At 38.0% G+C, this 22,092-nt stretch overlaps 1 protein-coding gene across 1 annotated transcript in view; it reads right to left on the reverse strand.

Annotated features, from left to right (window-relative positions):
* Positions 1-4,119: 4,119 nt before the first annotated feature.
* Positions 4,120-22,092, reverse strand: part of ITGBL1 (integrin subunit beta like 1) — a 198,826-nt gene continuing 180,853 nt past the window's right edge. The window contains exons 9-11 of the mRNA XM_006086929.3: positions 12,039-12,185; positions 6,000-6,113; positions 4,120-4,987 (exon numbers count right to left, since the gene is read on the reverse strand). Coding sequence (XP_006086991.1) covers positions 4,896-4,987; positions 6,000-6,113; positions 12,039-12,185 — 353 coding nt within the window. The 3' untranslated portion in view covers positions 4,120-4,895. The remainder of the gene's footprint in view (positions 4,988-5,999; positions 6,114-12,038; positions 12,186-22,092) is intronic.

Below are 22,092 nucleotides of genomic sequence, written 5' to 3' on the forward strand. Positions count from 1 at the left end.
ACCTCATTTGATGGTTTCGTTTCCCCGGCAAGCCTGTGTAACGGTTAAAATTAAGACAATATTTATTTTCTAAGTAACTGAGATTTATGTACATACCGGTTTTGTTTTTTATATGAGTTGTCTATATGGGCCTTTATCCCTATGAATGGATGTCAAAATACTTTCTTCCAAAATATGTTTAGACATATTGCAGGGGGGTCTTTGTTATTTGTAAATTAGTCTGATCACTTCCTTTGTGTCTGGTCTCATCCGTTGCACGGACAAGGGCAGCACGGATGGACTGCATGTAATAGGGCCTGGATATCAAGAACTGTTAGTATGTATTTCTCAATTTACATACAGAGAGTGTGTCTGCTTTGTACAGTTTCTGTGTTTAATATCATTTGTTATATTCACCAATACAACACACTGAATAAAATATTTATAGGAAGGCATATTATAAAACATCAAACAACTTTATGTCATGAAATGGCATTGCATCACCCACAAATATAGACATGTCATGTAAATAAGTTGGTAAACTCAATTTCCCCCTTTATTGTGCCAAAGAAAATTTTAGCTCTTTGATGATACCTCTCTCGCTATTTTTTTCTGGGATAAGACCCTCTTCTTCCCCCTCAAAATCAAGTTTGATGTTATTAAGTAAGTGCAATCTGTCACCATTGATGTTCTGTGTAGTAAATCTGATGGAATTCATTTGTAGAGACTGTGTGTTTTGTACCTACATGTATGTATGTTGATTGTATCAAGTCTAATATCTCATCCATTTGCATGCATATCTGGTGTGGGAGGGTTATTTCTACTGATTTGTTATGTTAGCTGATTGCTTCACCCATCCCTCAGCAATGCTTAATGTTTAATGGTTTTGGTATTTCAAGTGACACCATTTTTATTTTCTTATGTTTGCTTTCTAAAATGTTTTGCTAAAACTTTACTTGGGAAAATTATAGAATAGATGCAAATGGTCCACCCTCTGTAGAGAGTAAGTTGAAACTAAGCATTATTTCATTATAAATCCTAGAGAATTTAGAAATTCTTGCTTTAAATGTTAGGTTGCACTGAGTGTTTTGGGGAAGGGGGTGACTTCAGGAGACCTACAATGGGCCCATAAAATTCCTGCCACAGTCCTTCTAATTGCCTCTTTTTTCTAAATTTTTTTTATTGATTTCAGACACGAAGGGAGAGGGAGAGACAAAAACATTAATGATGAGAGAGAATCACCGATCTGGTGCCTCCCCTACACGCCCCACACTGGAGATTGAGCCCACAACCGAGGCACATGCCCCGACCAGGAATCAAACCACAACCTCCCGGTTCACAGGTCAACACCCAACCTCTGAGCCACACTGGCCTGGCCTAATTGCCTCTTGAAGAGTAAGCACAGTTTATCACATCTGGCTAGTTGCTTAATTAGTACCTAAAGCACTAAAACAGTCAGATGTTTTCAGGATGACCAATATCAGATTAGGTTCTCTTTAAAAAACAAAACAAAACATGTTAAATATGTATCAAACATTAGATATGTATCACTTCATTTACAGTTTTCTCCTAAATATTAAATTGGAGAATTAACATTTCAAGGGGAGTCAGGTTGATTCAAACTCTAATTTAGAAGTGAAATATTTGAAATTTATTTTTAATTTTATTTCAGAACAAGACTATATCTGGAGAAAGCAATTCAGCTAAATGTAGGCATATCAAAATCCAGATGTGAATTGGGTTACTTTGGAGAAAATACATTTCATCGCTTAAGTTCCTTAGCTTACAAGGTGGTACATAGAACCTGTTGATGCTTGAATACTGAACTGGGTTTCAAAGTTTTGATAGAGTCTGAAAACAAAGGCTGAATTATGGTTTTTTCCTGGTTTTGCTATACTATTCAGTCTAATCCTGATGTCTTCTGGCAGAGACTGCATTTGCATCTGGGATGGTGTGGTCATTTCTTTCAATGTGTTGAAGGAATCTAAATTAGCTCAAGGAGTCCTGGGAGAAATGGGGTATAATGATTCTCTTTTTAGGTCTTAGGACCTTAGTCGAATTCTATGTAGAAGTCCCTCTTAGGAGGATTCCTCAGTGATGGTTTGCAAAGCAAGCAAGGTTGTGGCCAACATCACTTATTATATCGTTCTCAATTCACATTAATCTCACTGTAACTTGGGACAAACTTGAACCGGCCAATGAGATTGGCACATTTTCCCTCCTCCTATTACAAATTTGCTCTTGCCTTGGCATTTTTTAAAGAGGGAGTTTCTATCTTAGTAATGGAATCAAAAGTCAAAGTACAAAATCACATTTAAGAAGGGTAGAATGTAGGTCTTTATATGTGACTATGTTTAACTTTTTCCGATTTAAACATATAAATTAAATTCTTAATAGATCTATTGATGTTTGCAAGCTGGAGTCAACATCACACATACACACACACACAGGAGAAATATGAAAATTTTCGTTCAATAATTTGTAACTAAAGAAACCCAGAATATAGCTGACTGCAATATATTTTCATTGTCAAAAATTTTGAACAAATCCCATTCTGAGCTTTATAATTAACATTTCTCCATATCTAAACTTTTTCTTTAAAAACATAAATGCTGAGAACTCTTTTCTTATATTAAATTTTTAAAAGAGAAACACTTTTGCTGTAGTTGTTAATGAAAAGGGATAACAAATATAGATAATTACAAGAAAAATAAGCCACACCTGGAGTTATGTGAGGAAACAGGAAATTAACGGCAGTTCCATCAAAGCACAGGTTGATCATTTATTCCTCAGCTGTGAGCCAAACCCAGCTTGCAATTGGCTTTTATATGGCGCAGGAGCTCAGAATGAGTTTTTTTTCTTTATACTGTTTTAAACACAAACAACAGAGTATATGCGAAAGAGATGTATGTGGCCCACAAAGTCTACAATGTTTACTATCTGGTCCTTTCCACCGAAAGCAGAGCTCCGCAGTAAGGACTATGGATGTCACTGTGCCGTGATAATGTAGTGAATGCCCATGGGTCCATCATCAAATCAGCCATCATTGAAATTGCTACTGAACAGTTAAAATAGGTTTGTTTGAGGCTTAAAATGTTTAGAGAAGAGGAAAGGATATTATATATATATATGCATATCTATAGATGTATAGATATCTATCTATATATCTATAATTTCTTAATTGCTTACATTTCCCTCATTTACAAAACTGATATTTCAGTTGATGCACTGAACAACTGAGATACAACTGGTGTGGTTGCACTCCTTAATCTCAGGATAGAGATAACAATTTTATAAATCTGTTAAAGTCAGAGAACACTGTCAGTATTCTAAAAATCAGCATCAATTAAATTTATCTTAAATAATTTTTAATGTAAATTTTAAGTAACCCTGCAGGTACACATTTTCCTCACTTTTGGTGGTTTGATTTATAAAGTCCAAACCATGAGTCTAGAATATTTACATCATTAAGTAAAATGTCCAAGTAAAATTTTTCATCTTAAACAATAATAAAATGATTTTATTACATTATTGCAGGATTTTACAAAATATAATCCACATTAAATAAAAAGTGGGTCTTTTTTAGCTCTAAATAATTAAAGGTTGCCTAAACTAATGGGTATAAGTAGACTTGATTGCAAATATGTAAGGGAAGTCCAAGTTATTGTACATTTTCATAATTTGATGTGAATTTCATACAGAGCGAAATTTCACCATTATGAAAATAAACATTTTGTTCCTATCACTGAGTGAATATTTGTAACTTCTATTTAAGCCATTTATAGATTTTTCTTTTCATCTTCTGAGCTTGTGGGACTGGTACCATTTTATCGCAATGTCTCTTCTTGACTTCCATGTACGGCCCTACTTTTCCAGTGAGAAATGTATCCTTAGAAATAATAGAGTCTTTTAAGAGAAATGAATGCATATATCAGCCCATCATAGACCTAACTAGATACTGTCTTTTTAAAAGGTAAGTTACCATGGAGTAACTTCTAGGGAAAATCAGATTCCTTGTACATGTAACCCATGTCCAGTTTAAAACATGCTCTAGTCACAGAAAAATGGATGCTCTTGAACAGCAATTCACTCTTTTGTTAGTCAGTCCTCAGTTGGTAAAATACATATTGACACAGAGTGTAAACAACTTATGTCACTATTTATTAAAAATGTTAAATTGTACATTTTCCATAATTTCTTCCTTCATCTTAAGAGAACTTCTTTTGTGAGTTTAAAGTGAGACTAGACAAATGACTTAATGACTAAAAGCATTGGTGATCTGGCCTCTGCCCCCCTCCACCCCCACCCCAATCCAACATTGTACTTCAAGTGTGTTTGCCTTCATTTCCATATGGAAACACTGAGTGATGGGAAATCCTGGCAACATATGATCAATGGATTTATGTAAGGCTCTTTTTCTTCGAGTTTAAAATGGCCTTTCTTGTGTAGGGATGTGCATTTTTAACAACCATGTAATTCAGCTTTCCTCAACTCGCAACTAATGACATCTGAAGTCAGAAAATTCTTCATCGTTGGGATTGTCCTGTGCACTGTTGGGTGTTTAGCCGTATCCCTGACCTCTACCCACTAGACGCCTGAAGAGCACCCTCCAACCCCACCCAGTGTGACCATCAGAATTGTCTGTAGACATTGCCAGATGTTTTCTGGGTGGCAAAGTCACCCTTGTTGAGAACCACTGATGTAAATTGTAGGAGAAAAATTTCTTTTCTGGTGTTATTTACATCTGAGTTTGCTTAACTCATTTTTAATGGGTATCCAGATTTCATCCGGGCTTTCAGAAATAGAAAAACATACAACAGTCTGTTGGACCTGTCCTCGTGGTGATTATACATGGCTTCCTCTGCATTTATATTTCTAATGGCCTAGACAAAGAAGAACCCAGTCGTCTCTCATTGTTAAGGGTATTCTGTGCCAAGCCAGATTTCACATGCGTTTCCGTTCCATCCATCCCAGCACTCACAGTTTCCACAGCTGCATATTCCATTCCCTGCAGTAAAACACACAGGAGATTCATTATTATGATTGAAATATACCAAGCTAATATATGTTATTATAAAACATAACTGTTCCTAATCAAAGCAATTTCATTCATCCTCTGAAAACTTTCTTATTGTGCAGCCATCTTATTATTATCTTATTACGCAGCTATAGGAAATCTGACCTTTTAAACAATTAATGGCACCTCCTTGGTGCTACCATCCTGTTAGTATCAATCTAATAATGACCATCAGTATCACTCCAGCTGGGCTTCCATGAATAATTTTGTTTTTCTGTAGAGAGCAGGTTATGTGTAACAATCAATGCTAACGAACATACAGCTCCTTGACATAGGATGAGGTAGGTGAATAATTAGCTAGAAGAGGAGCCTTGTGTAGTAGGAGTGGGCAGAACGTGAATGTCTAACTTAATGACACACACATACTCATCTTTTACCTTTAGTTAAAAACAAGGAGAATAAATATATGCCTCTATCTCCCCTATACATTGTTTAAGAAAATATTTTAATTACCAATTATTAGGACTCAGAAACTCAGGATAGCAGTATCTATTATATTCCTAAATTGTTTTCCTATTCCCATCCCCCCAACACACACATATTCCATTCCCTAAAAACAAACTAACGCATCAAACAGCTTTGGTGCCTGGGTCCTGTTTAAAATATATTCTAGTCCCTACACCATGTTAAAAGTGCAATAGTTGTCAAGAGAATTATGTTCTTTTTGCAATATATAAAACTGCATATGTGTAAATTGGGGGAAGTTACTTTATATGGAATTTTCCTCCAAATCATATAATTTGGGTGCATTCTTTTATGCCTGGGAATGAAGTAAGTGCTTATTCTGAAATGCCCACCTCCCTTTATATACTTTACATTACTATTTGGCCCTTCAGTACATGAAAGCTCTTCTGCCCAGTGGCCCACAGCAAAATGTGCTGAGTGCCATTCACCTGTATTGCAAAATGTGGCATAGATCAATTAGAGTGGGTCAGTACTGCACCTGTGCAAATGAGACCATCATGTTTGTCGCAGTCCCTGTCATCACAGTCGCAGAATTCCCCTGAAATGTACCATTCTTCAGCAGAACAAATGCACTTTCCACAGTGACAAGAACCTGAAATCACAAAGGGTATTATTGATCATTACCACACAACTAAAGGTTTCTGTCTAGAGTAGAATACTATCAATGTACTGGCAATCAGCTTCTAATAACCAACCTTCCAAAGGTAAAAATTTATGGAATAGCCAGTGGCTTAAAAGGGAGCGTTACTTACTGTAATTCATAAAGGTTATCCTGAAAGGCTTCATTATGGATCTAGACGGTTGCAATTAGCCTTGAGCAAATGTTCCATGGCTCAGTCTGGTTGAAATGTCAATGAGGGTGGAATGTGGCTGATTTTTATAGATGGCCTTCTAAAAAGGTGTTCAAAATATATGCGCTTTTAAAATTTTTTTTTCTGAATTGAATCATGTTTTCAAAGTGTCTGTCTTTTAAAGGAATTGAATAGTAAGTTCTCTTAAATGAGGGTGCAATTTATAATTAAAACAACTACTAAATTTATTGTGCTTATAATTTTGGATTTTTGTTTACATGATTTTCTTAAAGCAAGGACTCACCTGCCTACCGGGTGGCTCATTAAAGTGCTAAAAATACACATACACTCACTCATGTATATTTACCTTACCCAGTTTCACCCTTGGGATTCCCTGCCATCATCCAGGAGAGCTCTAATCCCTCGCCTCAAATGTCCATCTTTTATGAGGCTCTTGATCCAACCACCTTTTCTATTACTTCACTCATTTCCTCTCTTTTTACTTCCTACCTAATTCAAAACTTCCTTTTTGGTTATTAAAGATATTTTGGCTTGCCGAGGAACATTTTTATTAATGGCACATTTAGAAAAGAAAATATAGGAATTAAATAGTGTCAGAGAAGATATTTCCCTCAGCCTAAACATCTTCACGTGGCAAAATTACTTCTACAATAGCAGTAAAGAAAGTTTTCAAGTTAAAAATAAACGCAAAGAATAGCCTTCTGCTTCCTTCTATTTCCTTGGATTGATTGTTCTTTCTAGATGTGATTTCCTTTTACCAAAGATGCCTATCACCTTAAACGACTGTGAAGTAGAAAAATTATTTTGACATATTCTATGAAATAACAGACTTGATAAATTCAAAATATATTGGGAGGGGGCAGAAATCAATCATTAGTGTCTCTATGAAACAGTGCAATTAAAAAATGGTTAGAGAAAGAAACTTTTGTGCATTACTGCTATCATGAAAGGATGCACATAAAGGTGTCCCAGGCATTAAGCACCCCATGCTATTTTATATTATGGAAACTCATATATGCATTTTAGCTGCAAGAATCCCCAATGGCCAAATTAAACTTTTGATATTCCTTGTCACACTTCTCAGGGTAAGGGAGCAGTCAGAATTAGTTACATGCTGAGAACTGTGTTTACATTTATTAACTTCTTACTTAACCGCAGCATGGTTCCATTTACTTGTTTTACTGAGGGGCGAGGTTGCAAAATAGACAACTTTCCGTTCTAATGAGTGATCAGTACCCTACTGGCTGTGTAGGGCCTGTAACTGGGCCTCCCAGGCCAGTCTGTGAGAGTTGGTCATCTCACCCAGGTACAGCGTTTCTTTATTTAGAAATTTATTTATTCTAATTTTAAATACTTTCTGTCAAATCTCTAGGCACAGAAATGTTCAACAGTCATCTGTGCATTTTGCAAATGGATAGAGCAATATTGGAAAACTATGAAAACGGGGCATTTTAATGACTTCATTAACAAATCCTCAGAAGGTATCATATTTAGTGCTTTTTGAGTGGAGGAAGATTATTTGAAGAATTCCACTGTTTTTGTTTTTAAAATACTATCTCCCTTATATTTCAAACTTGTTTCTACAACACATGGAGATGTAAATGACTTTATATGTCCATGATATTTATGTATTACTCCTAGATATAATTTTTTGCCACAATTCATGAAAAAAAATCACATTTCATCTTTAAACTTGTCTCCTGACTCTAGAACTATTCTGATCACTGTTCTCACTTCCAATGCTTAGCTTCAGGCCATTGTATAGTATTTCCCTAAAACTGGTCAGCTCAGCTAAAGTGAATATGGTATACATTGCTAGACCATTTGACAAGTAAATTGCATTTTCAGAAGTCTGCTAGTCACTGAAATACTTAGAATGAAAAATGGGGGTTGATTTTTGTATGTGCTATGAAAAACTAGCTTCTCTCATCAGCGTTTTCCCCAGCTGGGTTGTTTTTTCCTGTTTGTGAATTCTCAGTGCATCTCAGAGGTAGGAAACTCTTCTACTGCTTGTGAAACTAGAAGTAGTATGGCATGTCATACTAACACAGCGTGGTCATTATTAGGATGTTTTATAGCGCCTTTGTTATAGAGCAACCTGGCTGTTTTCATCAATAAGCAGGGGTCAAATTGCCCTACTCTGGAAAGGGAAAGTCCTAGGAAAAGGATTCTGTCAAAGATATAAGCCACATGGCTGCCAGGAGGTGACTGATTATTTAGCTCAGCTGGACCGGCACCCACTCGTGTCCATGAGACTCTGTCCAGCCTTAGGGAGAAGCTGGTCCATCTTGGTAGGAAGATGGTGGTAAATTCCTGACCACGGCACCACTAATCCATTTATTTTCTTTCTCAGTATGAGGACTGTTAAGAATGCTTCCATCTCCCTTCTGTACTTTTTTAGTGGCTTCCATTCCTTGGGGATTCAGCCACATTTTCTCATTTGTCTTCAGAGCATCCTTAGAACTTAAGAAAGGGAAAGAAATGAAATTCTTCTGCCTTCAAAGATGAGAAAATGGACATACAGGGAGGATAATGGAATTGCCCAGGGCCATGGGGGCAAAAAAAGATTTCCATCTGATTCCATCTACTGTTTTATCTACCGATCTGCCTATCTGTGATGCCTCTCACAAGAAAAACCTTCATATAGTTTCAAAAAATGAGTTGTGTATTCCCACTGACAGTTATATTGGGTGAGGCAACTAAAACACAGGTCCAAGTCTGGTTTTTGAAGCCTAACTTTTACCCTGTCTCTTTTCAGGGATGAAGAATCTGCCAGGATGGGGTATAGGTGAGGGATAGGTGAGTGGGTGGGTGTGTACCATGGCCTTATTCAGATGATGTGGGACTCAACAGTGTCATTGTAAGGGTTCTAAGGAGACATTTAGTGACATGCAATTACAGCCATCGTCAGACAACATCTTTAAGAATATTAGAGGTGATGACCCGGACGGAGAAAGGTGATTATGTACTCTTGGATACACATAAATACTCCAGCAAACAAACAGCCGACGAATTACAGCATGGATTCTGCAAAGGGAGTTAAACCTGGCTCTAAGCTCATCTCTCTGGTGATTCACATGAACAGCTTGAGTGTAAGGGCGAGCACCCTTGTCAGCTGCCCCATTTCAAAGCAGACTTTCTTTTCCATTCATCAAGCCTGACAAAATGCTGCAACCAACATCCCTGCAGGCAGTTTTCACTATTGTACTCACAACTCCATCTGTTATGAAGGTCACAGCAATGTATCTAGTTTTAAATTTTTCTATGGAGTGATTTATTGTCTTGGCTATAAATTTGTAAAGAAATAAAACGCTATTTCTTCATCATCTCCTGAGGCGACGGCTTTATTCACAGATCATGAGGAGCGCCTGGTGGCAACAGTTGGGTCCAGGCTACCAGGTGGTGACCTCAGGCCCACTGCTCCTCCCTGTCCCCTAGTCGGAGAAAGAAAAACACTCCAACGTCCTTTGTGAAGATCAGGGTGAGGGGTTTTCATTTACCATGTTGAGGGAAAGTATATGGAATTCTGGCAAGTCCATGAAACCTATTAAAAAATACCCGGCCCCAGTCAAATAACTTGGAATAGGTTTCTCTGCTACCATGTCACAACCTGTGGTCCATTTTGTGAGTTACTCTTTCTGTGGTTCTCTTTTTGTTCTGTTAATTCTCACCCAAGGATTGATTTTCGAAGAGAGTGGAAGGGAGGGGAAGAGAGAGAGAAAAAGCATTGATGTGAAAGAGACATATCAACTGGTTGCCTCCTGCAAGTGCCCCGCCCTACTGTAATGACTTTAATGAGAATGTTTATTTCTTGAAAACAAACTACTCCTCTTCTTTGCATGAAATTCAGCTAGGAAATGACAGAATGGTATTCACCACACAGGTGAGCATGGCTGTGTGTATGTGTTCTCCTCCTGTACCTGCAATTGGACATGACTAGCAAAGACCCACTTATGAACAATGTTAGTGATTTTATAGTGTCTAGGACACACACACACACACACACACACACACACACAGTGGCTGATTTTTAAAATAAACAAGCACACCAATGTTCTAATACAAAAGTTCCATTTAGTAGAGTTTCTCAGAAAAGCTAATAGCCTTATTCCAAGGATAATGCCGTCACAAAAACCAACAACAACAAAAGTATCTAAACGCTAGGGCTCTGTGTTTGAAGCTATACTCAGGGAAAAAAAATAACTCTAATTCAAACAAATTAATCATTCTGAGTACTTTTTTATACACAGGACACTCCCTTCTGACCTGATAACATTTCTTTTTCCTCCCCAGCTTCCACCTTGATAGTTAATTCTATTCCTACCACCTTTACTGTTCTCTTTGTTAATCTCTTCCTCGGCAATCCCTTCCCTCTGTCTCTTCCTTTCAACCTTTCCTTCCTCCTCCCAACAGAGCTTCTTTTTTCTTTTAAAAAGATTTTTTAAGTGAATTTTAGAGAGAGAGGTAGGGAGAGGGAGAGAGAGAAAGAAACAGCGATATGAGAGCAAGACTTCCTACCTGGGATGGAGCCCAAAACCCGGGCATGTGCCCCGATTGGGAATCAAACTGGCAAACTTTCAGAGCACAAGAGGATGCCCACCCAACTGAGCCAAGCCTGCCAGGGCCAACAGAACTCCTTGAACCTAAAGCAAGTGTATCCAGGACCTGAGGGCCCCTGAGAACTGAAATGCTGAGATTTGCTTAGGACTTGGAATTAGCATGAATTCCATACGAGAACAAACGGGGAACAAAGTGATTGCTTTACATGCATTTAAGTGCTGCTTGGCTGCTGTGACTGCATTAGGTGGAAGGCATGGCCTCCTTGCCAGAACTCTGTAAACACCAGTCTCAAACACAGAATTCCTGGAAACCAAGGACATGCTCGGCTATTAAAATGAACATGTTTGTATCCATTCTCAGCCTTCCTCCTGGCACCAAATGTGGTCACAGCCTCCATCTGAGTTTATTTTTTGCAATTACGTCAAGAGGCCTCTTTCATCCGGAGAGCATTGGCCTTGAGTGATCATCGGTGAGCGACAGCCACTGTTGAGGGGCACATCCCTGAGGCGAGTTCTGCTTCTGAGGCCTCCTCAGCAGATTGACTTGGCTTCACGGTGTTTTCTTCAGAAAGACATTTACCTGCACTCCTGACCCAGGGTAGGTGTTGGAGGGTAGATGTAGCTTCAGCTATAAAAGTCTGAAAAGGGGGGTGGTTTGTTCTGCAAGGAGGCAGCTGAGCGGAAGAGGAGAGCGGGAGATGGACATTCAGTTCCAGGCAGGGCAGCTCCCTAACATTTGGTGAGAATCCCATGAGCTTCCAGAGCGTTTTATGCAGACCCGCGCGGGCTCTGCTATTTCACAGTGAACTCAATGATTGTACCTCTACCTTCTGGGGCCCATTCAGGTCCCAGCATATCTTACTGTTCTTTCTTCTTTATACAATTATTAATTGCATTTCATTCACAAGGAGGTTGTCTACAAGTGGCTGAGGATCTTTTCACATGCAACCCATCTCATGCATTCCATTTCCTTGGATACTACACTTCACGTGGTTCACTTTCACACTTAATAAGGTCCGGTACAAGCGGGGGACAGAGTGATTTTCATTCAGGCCAAGTGCGGTCTGAAAGGGGTGTTTGCCGCGGGCTGCTGTACAAGCCATGTGTCCCAGCAGGGATCCAGGCCAGGCTCCGGCAGAGACTCACCCTTTCCGGAGCACAGTCTGCCATCTGCTGATTCACACAGACTCTTGCTCAGTTCCTCCGTCATGTTGCACTTCCTGGGGTGTTGGCAGAGCTTTCCGAACCATCCTCTCTCGCACACGCAGCGGCCACAGGAACACGTGCCGTGGCCTGAGAAGCAATCACAGGGCGGGGAGAGAGGAGGAGATGGTAAATATCCGGCTGATTGCAGTGTTTAAGGAAGAAATATGTAAACAACAGGCTCTAGTTTCCTATGCAGCAAACACACTTTCCCTTTATGCACAGTCACTGGGCGCGTGACTGCTGAAAAGAACTTCACAACAAAGTTCCAGCTCTACATAGTACGTTTGAATGCAGCAAAGGAGATGGACTCGAGAGAGAAAGAAACCTAGAAACAATGTGACATGGAATTTTACCATCTTTTCTTGATACAAAATACGTCATTTGCGTTTTTTAGCAGTATGGGGTCTCGGTGCTTTTCTTCACAGTGCACACCACGATACCCAGACCAACGGGCAAGGCTAGTCACTTGACCGTTGATGCAGCATTTATTGATTACAATCCTACTGTTTACTAATAAAAATAAAAGATCAATTTCCATAAGAAGTTAATGGCATCTGGTATTATATTTCTTTATCTGTGTGCCTCTCTACTTATTAATAAGAACAGATCTAAGTGTAAGTAACCATGTCTCTCTATTGTGTTTTTTTAAAGTTTGTCCATTTATTTTATTTTTTAATAATATATTTTATTGATTTTTTACAGAGAGGAAGGGAGAGAGATAGAGAGTGAGAAACATCGATGAGAGAGAAACACCGATCAGCTGCCTCCTGCACACCTCCTACTGGGGATGTGCCCACAACCAAGGCACATGCCCTTGACCGGAATTGAACCTGGTACCTTTCAGTCCTCAGGCCAATGCTCTATCCACTGAGCCAAACCAGTTTCAGCCATGTCTCTCTATTGTTGTCTACAAGTTAGAAACAGCATGAGGCTTTGATTCATGTCTTCAGCTTTTTTTTCCCTTTTGTTTCCATCATTGACTCTTGATTTGGGGGATATTTATCTTTTGGCAACATATACAACATTGTATTTGTGGCAAGTATTATTGGCTTACACATCTGTCTAGTTGCTTGCCACCAATACCCCATTAGATTGCACCATCTTCCTAAAATGTTTCTTGTTTCCAATCAATGCTTTATCCTTTTTTAAAATCCTTTTCTAATATGTGTATTACCTTAGAGCCAGATCTCTCCAAACAGGACAAACAAAACAGCTATTTGTTTGGCTGCTTTGAGTCTTACCGAGTCTCTATTATGAACAGAGCATTTTGCTAAGCACCAAGGTTTGCAAAAGCAAGCATCAAGGACACAGTTGTTGTCATTCCAACTGCTCAGCCCTCTGAACCTGTCGACACCATTCTGTCTTGAACATTTGCTGTGGCAGGACTTTCAGAGTAAACCTATTCCATCTGCTTCCTCCTATATTCAGCTTTGCACAGGAGGGATTAGGGGCCAATGCTGAATATTTTGCAATTTGTGGTCATGATTAATTTAACCTAAACTCCCACAAACTCAGGTAAGTTTTTCCATAACATGTGATCATCTGGAAGTTCATGGAAAGCAAATGGGAGGCAAACTCAAAAGAGACCTAGATTAACAGACCTATTTCCCACAGCCTCTTCTTATCCCTATGTTGTTTTACTAAATTTAATCTCAGAGCCCTTTGATTCAGGTATCACCCCCATTTTATAGTCAAGAAATTAAGGTCCAGAGAAACAAAGCAATTTTACCCCAAAACACATAGCTCAACCACACAGAATCAGACCTTGATGCCAATTTCTCTGATTTCAATGTCCACTCTTTTTCCATTGGTTCACATTGCTTCTATATTTCATGATTATCAATTTGAGACAACTAGAAATCTTTTCTTAATTGCTATCTTTTTTAGCTGCTACATAGTTAGCTACATAGTTAGAAGGCATACTTTGATATTCATGGGTACTTTCTTCTTGAAAAGTGTTTCCTGTATTGGTTTTCATGACATTATCAATACTCCTCTGTTGTTTATTTATCCTTCTACTTTTTTCCTGATTCAATTAATGTAGGCATCCCGGTTGTCTATCATCAATCATGTATCATCAATCATCTTTTATCTCTCTATAATGTCTCCTTTGGTTTCTGATAACCTCAATGATCACAGGACTGGACCACACCTGTGATTCCATACTTTGTGTACTACTAGCATACAAAATTGATACTTCTCAACCTGCATATACAATTTCCTTTCTAAAAGCTCCTCTTAGGGCATGAGTGGGGGGAATGGGGAGTAATGTGGGGATAAGGACACATATTTAATAACTTAATCAATAAAAAAAATTAAAAGCTCCTTTTCTATATTGTCCATTTATTTTAATGATATAACTTTCCTTTCAGTCAACCAGTTTGAAATGTTTTGAATCACATTTGAATCCCTGTTACTGCCCTCATCTCAAGAGTTGCCAGGTCCTGTTGAAACTAACTCCAACATATCCACTCATATCACCATCAAAAACCTTTGAGATACCTTCCTGTCATGTCTTCTCCAATATTCTTGCTCACCGCTTTCTATTACACCACTCTACTCACATAACAGCCTTCATATCTAGTGCTGTATGACTCCCCAATGTTTATGATATGAAGTTCACCTACTATAACTTTCCTTATGTTTAGGTTCCTGAAATAGAATGCCAAGCTACTTTTCCAACCTTATAATCTCTCCTCTTCTCCCCTTGCATATACCTCTTGATCTTACCAAGTTGACCTATTCCTTCTTCTCAATGCATCCCCTGCACTTTTCTGACTTCATACTTTTGTTTTGATAAAAAATGCTGTCCTTCTGTTCCCCTACTTCACACATCCAGGTTCTGCTTAATTTTCAAACCTCTGTAAAAACTTTTCTAATACTTTCAAGGGAAATTCATCTTATCCTCTGAATTTCTACATCACCTTATTTCTCACCTCTATGGTGGAAGTGGTTGTCTTCCACCTTGTAGGATGTAGTTTATGTAGTTATTTATTAAATAAACCTATTCCTTGACTGTGAATTCCTTGAGAGTAGGAATCACTTCTGACCATCACTGTAGCCTTCAGAGTGCCAAGCACACTGCCTTAATCTTAGCAGATCCTCAAAAGACTTTTAGATTGAGATTATTTTTTAAACAATATCTCCTCATTTACAAAATTAATCACAACTTGGAACTGTAAACTGAATCCAGGACATTTTTACAGGTCATCTGGTTAAATAACTGTCCTTCAAGACCAATGGACAATTCTTGGATGACTACTTTATTTCTACATTCTATAAAGTGGAGTGAAGTTAGAAAATTGGTGTTTCATAAGAGCTACACAATCAATTGATGGTATCTTGACTTCTCCAATAAAACGAAAGTTCACTTAAAGTGAGGTCTACTTAGAAGTTCAAAAAAAGGTATCCATCTTGGGGGCAGATAATCTGTTGTACACAATAAGTAAGAAAGCAATAGAGAGCATCTAATACCAAACCCATTGAGCTATGGACTTTTTAAATGTCTATGTTTCTTACCGACTTAGGTTAGTAAGAATTATAATCACTTTGGCATAACTAGGATAATTAAATCTCTATTGCAGAGAAAGGCATTCTGCCTTTGACTTAGAATATCATTGAGAATAATTCAATGTAAGGATAGGTGATTGGTTTTTATTTATTAGTTCATTTATCACATCTTTCTATAGCATTAGGTTGGCATCTAGCCTACACAATAGTCAAAATGCATTGGTATTTACATGTTTTGATTCACCATTTACATAACTTCCCTTTAGTTAAAAACATATTAAATGCTTCCAATAATATCTTCTTTATGAACTTTAATAATTTAAGTCATACAATTCAATAGCTATTTATGGTGTACATATCATAATTGAGACCTACCATTATAGTGTTTTCAGTGCACAAGGGGAGAAAACAAGTAACACATGAACAAATCCACTTGAGTTATGGAAACATTAGAGAGAATATTAGTATATTCAATAGTGAGAATGCTGTTTACTGGACTTGTTAGGGAAGGCTCTGTGATACACAAGGGATAAGAAGCAGCCATAGAGGCAATATTCTAGGAAAACTAATGAAAATTTCTTGGAATAAGAAAGAACTTGGCACGTTTTAGGCAGTGAAAAAAGGCCAATGTGTTTGAAGAATAATGAGTAAGAAAAATGGAATAAATAATAAAGTTGGAGAAATATGCAGGAATGAGAGCATAACAAACTATTTTTGGTAAGGAGTTTAAATTTTATTCCAATAGAAATAGGAAATCATAGAAGAGTGTTAAGCAAGAGCGATGTGATATAATTTACAATTTATACATTTATTTTGACAGATAAGTGTGAAAAATTAAGGTGTGTTGGGAAAAAGTGAATATGGGGAAAGTGAGAGAGCATTGCAATAGTCCAAGAAAAAGGTGATAGAGGCTTAAAATAGGATGGTGGCAGAGCAAATGGAGAGGAGATGGAGATATACTTTGGTAGTGGTGCTAATGAGACTTACTGTTGAATTGGATGTGGTAGGTGACAGAAAGAAAGCTAGAAAATATTTTGAATAATGATGCTTTTTATTAGCTAAAGAAGCTTAGGAGGAAGAGGTTGAGAGCAGCAAATCAGCTATTTTGAGCCTCATGTATTGAGATTTTTTTGTAGGAATTTTTTATTGGGCATTTACTAAGTGGACTTTTGGGGTCTTAGGGATGTTCAAGTCTATCTTTAGAAGACAAGGAGTTTCTGAAAGTGGTTGTAAGAAGTTGCACCAACTATGGAAATATGGAAGTTCAGTTGCTCTCCATCTTCATCAGTAAATGGTATTGTCAGTGGTTTTATTTTGTCATTTTACTAATGTTTGGTTTTGTTTTCTTTTTACCTTTTTACATGAGATACTTCTAAGACAACCATGTGGGAAGTTAAGGAAGCAATTGACACAAGTCTGGTGGGGAAGACAGGTTAGGGCTAAGCATATCCATGCTGCAGTTTCTGCAAGAAGATGGCATTTAAAGCTTTGGAATTGAATGAAACTACTTAGGAAGAAACTCCAATATTTCAGGCTAACATAGAGAAGGAGAAGCCAGACAAAGTATGAACATTCAGTACAGAGGAGAAAAATAAAATGATTGTGTTGTCACATAAAATGACAGAGAAGGCCATTTACAAAGCCTACTAAGTGAAATGTTCCTAAAAATTGGTTTAAAAAATAAGACTATAACAGTAGTTTCAGTCAGCTTTTGTTGTACCAATCCTACTCTGTTGCCACATAGGTCTCTGAATAGCTCTTCTAGGGGTTGCAGAACTGTTGTAGAAATATACAGATTTCAGTGAGAACACTGTCTCTGTTTGGTGGTAGAATCCAGAGAATCTAGTGATAAGTTATCTTCTTATAAGTGTACAATAATAGATCATTCTAGAACAAAGATGGAGGAAGAGCCAACCTAATGAGCCATTTGAAGTAATTTGAAGTACACTAAATCTACCTTCACCTGACTTCTCAAATCTTCAGACAGGGGAGTATTTTTCCATTCCATCTCCATTTCTAGTGCCATCCATCCTGTCCCAGATACTTACTCCCATCAGTGATGTTTGTTCCTAGTCCTATTTCTTCCCCCACACCAACATATTCCCCAAGAATGTTCTAGACCTGTGTTGTCCAATTTAAATTTATTAAGCAAAATTAAAAATTCAGTTTCTCAGTTGCACTAGTCACATTTCAACTTCTCAGCAGCTACATGTGACCAATGGCTATTGTGTTGAATAATGCAGAGTTAGAACAGTGTCATCATCTTTGAAAATTCTATTGGACAGTGCCGCTCTAGGCAATGACCCTTTCCAATGAAATTCCCTGGCTCAGAGACACATTTCCTTAAAACACTGCAATGATGGTTCTCAATTGGGAAACTGGGCCATGAATGGATACTGATTGTGTCAGATATGATATTCTGCCTGGCTGACATTTTTTTCCCCTTGTTAATATTAGGAGAGCACTTGTTTTGTTATTGTTGTTTGTTTATTTGTTTGTTTTTCAGGGAAGTGATAATATGTCCATATGGAAGCTATTTTATTACCTAGAGGTGCCCCTATGACAGAGCTCTAATAATTGAGATATAAGAGAAAACCTGTGGGTGAGGTTTCCAGGAAAGTGATTGTCTCCCCCCAAAATGGGACAGGCTGAGTCAGCATGTGTCCTTTGCCCTTTGTTCTTTTTTCCTTCCCCTTTCTTCTTTCCTGGAAGATGGACACAGCTGGAGGTTTTCTAGGAGCATGACAATAAAAGTCATACTGGAAGGACAGAGTGGAAGGGAAGCTAGGAGGGGTGTGGGGTGTTGCTGGATCTCAGGCAGTCACCTCAACATCCATCAGACTTATTTGCGTAAATTGCCTTCAGCCAACCACAGTCCTAACTGATACACTTAACAAACTCAGAAAAGAGGTCTATGATTTTGACACGTAATTATGAGACAATCCCACTACTGCCTATATTGTCCAGCTATGAAAGACTTGGCCCAACGTGAGAAATCCCGTGCTGCTGGGTTCTCTGCACTCACACACTCAGGCTGCGTGAGCTCCTTCCAATTGTAGCTACAACTAAAGAACTCCCCGGAGAAATGTAAATGGATTGTGTGATTAAGAGGTGGCTCTTCATTATCCCCACTTGTTTTTTAAATTGGACTCATGGGCAGTTATTCCAGGAGCATAGAAGGAAGAAGGCGAGCAATAAGCGGTCTATTTCTTATTCTCATCCTGGGTATAGGAGCACAGGAGGGTGGGCTCTGATCCAGCTTATGTTAGGATACAAACAAATACACGCAAGCCAGCCTGTAGATATATTTTCTTTGTGAAATATTAAAGTCATATACTAATAAAAATAAGTATATCTTAAGGACTATCACTTGGTACAAAGCATTTTTTTTAAGCAATGACTTATCTGATTTTAAAAATCCATGGGTTTATAGGCCACGTAAAATCTTTGTTGTTAATAAAGATATTTTGAGAAGATCCACATCTGTTTCTATGATCATTGAACATGACTCTCCAATAAGTTAATTAAATGGAGAATGGTCTTCATACTGACTCTCTTTTTGCCAGTCATTTTCAGGTTGTAATTTTGGTGTAATCAAAACTGAACTGCTTAGAATTATGTAATTACGTACAATCACCTTCAGGTACAATTGCTAATTTATCCCAGCCTGCCAGAACTGGTTTAATCATCTTCAGTGTTATTGTTAGGAAGGTGGAGAAACAACATTGGCTATCAGTTCTCCTGCATATGCTGATTAGGTAGGTTTATGGATGCTTTTTGTTTTATTATTTGTTGTTTGCCGAAGTGCTGCTTTGGAGTCAGGGACCTTTTGCTCTGAACACACAGAGGATACATGGGGTTCTAGTTCATCCCTCCAGGTGAAAGGCTATAGAAGGGATGGCCCAGTGTCTGGTGGTGAACTGAGAAAATTACTCAAACTAGTGGTTCTCAATTTTGTTTTCCTCTGAAGCCACACCAGAGGGATGATGTCAGTGAGTTTCACACACTTATGGCAGTAAGATCCAGTCACCACTGGCTGCCAAGTGTTTGAACAAAGTAGTTGCCATTCCTTTCCTGACACAGACATACAGATTTGTAAGATGCCAACTTCCTTCCACAGACATGCAGATTTGTAGGATGCCAACTTCCTTTTGTTCTGTTATGGTGATGGACACTTGAATCTTCTACTTTGCATTGCATACATAGGGCATTCACTGATTGCCTGCTTATCACATAGTACGAGGCACTTTTCATTCTTTGTGTCTCATTTTCACATAAAGCCAATAGGTGGGCATTATTTTCTTTATTGTACACGTGAGTAAACCAAGACAGAGAGACCAAATGGCCCTTCCACGTTACTAAACTAGTGGGAAACAGAGCCAGAATCCAAATGCTGGTCTTTTTTAATATGAGGTTCATATTCATTTTGCTGTAGGGCATTTCCTCACTTTGCTTAAAAGAAAATTGTTCCTTCTACCCACTAAAATCTCACGTGAAAAAAATGTAGCAGAGTGTATGCAACACAAACTGAAGCAAGTGAACATACCATAGAATGTGGGCTTTCTCCACACAAAATATCAAAATGCCCAAAGAACATTCATAAGTCTAGATTCAAAAAGAGATCTACCCCTCAAAAACAACTAGAAGGAAATACAACACAAGGTTATCAGTTATTATTTTTGGATGGTGGATTTGTGGGTGATTTTATTTTGTTTTTTATACTATTTTAGTTTTATTAAGTGTTGAAGGAAAAACATTAATATAAAAATATTTCACAATGTCCTGATATCTAAAGATGAGCAAAGTAAAATAAATGGAGGGAAATAATATCTGTTATAAACGATAAATGAGTAAATAGTTTGGAAAAAATCCTTCCAAGGATAGATTCAAGAGCAGCTAAGGAAAACCTCTGATGTAAGAAAATTAAATAAATATTTTCCCTCCACATATCAAATATTTTTTACCTCTGTGCCTTTGCTTAGCTTTCTCAGGCCTAAAATGTTCACATCCTATTTTCACATCTCTAAATATTGGCTATTCTAGGCCCACATCAAATGTTAACTCTAACTTGAAGAATTCTCTGATCCAAAACTGGAGTCAATATTGCATGTATTCCTCTACTCCTTAATTTACTTGTGACTTCCTTAATTTATAATTTATTAGAAAAATTTCTTAAGCATCAACTTTTATCCTAAGTTTGAGGATACAATAATTTTTCAGAGTAAAAAAGGTTTTATTATATCCATGAGAATTGTATAGACTGGAAGAAAAGAACTCACAATAAAATGTGATGGCATTTTAATGAAGGTATTGCAGTATGGAGGAAGTATAAAATAATTTCAGAAAGGCATTCTAAAGGAGATGATTTGGAAGAATGGGAAAATGATAAGGAGTAATTTAGAAGGGGAAGCAAAGATAAGGAATACAATGTCAGGTAAAATGAACAAAATCATAATACATTTAAGTTTGTCCATCTCTATTGTCCCCATGAAAAAAAAAACCTCACTTTTTCAATAAATGGAGACAATTAGATCAATAAAAGCATAGTCTCTTCCACCCATCCAATCACTGAAGCCATCAAAATTCATCCTTGATTCTGCCCTGCCCCTCACTCAGATTATTCAATCATGAATTTCCATAAATGCTGCTTGTACCCTCAAGGCAGCAGTGGGAGCAGGAGGGGCACTTTTCTTAGGTTCAGCTGTGTTTAGATTGACATTCGGCACTAGTCTCCTTAGAAGGACATCGGGTAGGAACCACATCCTGGCAGCTGGACAATATTGGGCCTTCCTCTCCATGGGAATCCTTGCAAGGATTCATGAGGATGACAACTCAACATGGTGGTCTGGGGATCACCTTCTCTTCAGATAACACAACTCAGGTGCAAAGAGATGAGATCCATGTTGCACAGATGTTGAGACTTCTCTGGTTTAAAAGAAGCCTCATGCTCCACAGGAGCTAAAATATTTTCTAACAATTCCTTAGCATATCTTCCAGAAACCCTGCAAGGGACATGCCTGTTGGTAGAGTCATGGCATTCAGAAGCCAAAAGCATAGCATTCCCATCAGACATACAGAGTTCATTCATAATCTATCCTTTCCAACCTAGTTGAGAACTAAAGATGCAAGTGGAAGAGGCTGAGATTACTCAAGGGCAACAAATAGCAAGCAGAAACAGCATCCAACAACATCCATTTTAAGGGAAACAGATTTATTGGTAAGCTCTGGGAGATGAGCAAGAATAAGAAATTAAGTGGTTAAGGAAGAGGTCTGAGAAGAAATGGATGGGGAAGGTATTTCTGAGGCCCAGAAAGGAGACCATTTCATGGGGCTTTCAGAGTAGAGTAACTATAACTCTATGCTAAAAAGTGGTCATGTAGAATGAGAACTAAAAATCAACTAGGAACTGGGCAGCTAGGAATTATTAATAACCTCAGGAAGAATCGCTTATGTGGAATGGTTGGAGACAGAGCAAGTTTCTATG

This window comes from Myotis lucifugus, unplaced genomic scaffold (assembly GCF_000147115.1).
Source record: "Myotis lucifugus unplaced genomic scaffold, Myoluc2.0 scaffold_33, whole genome shotgun sequence".
Lineage (NCBI taxonomy): Eukaryota > Metazoa > Chordata > Mammalia > Chiroptera > Vespertilionidae > Myotis > Myotis lucifugus.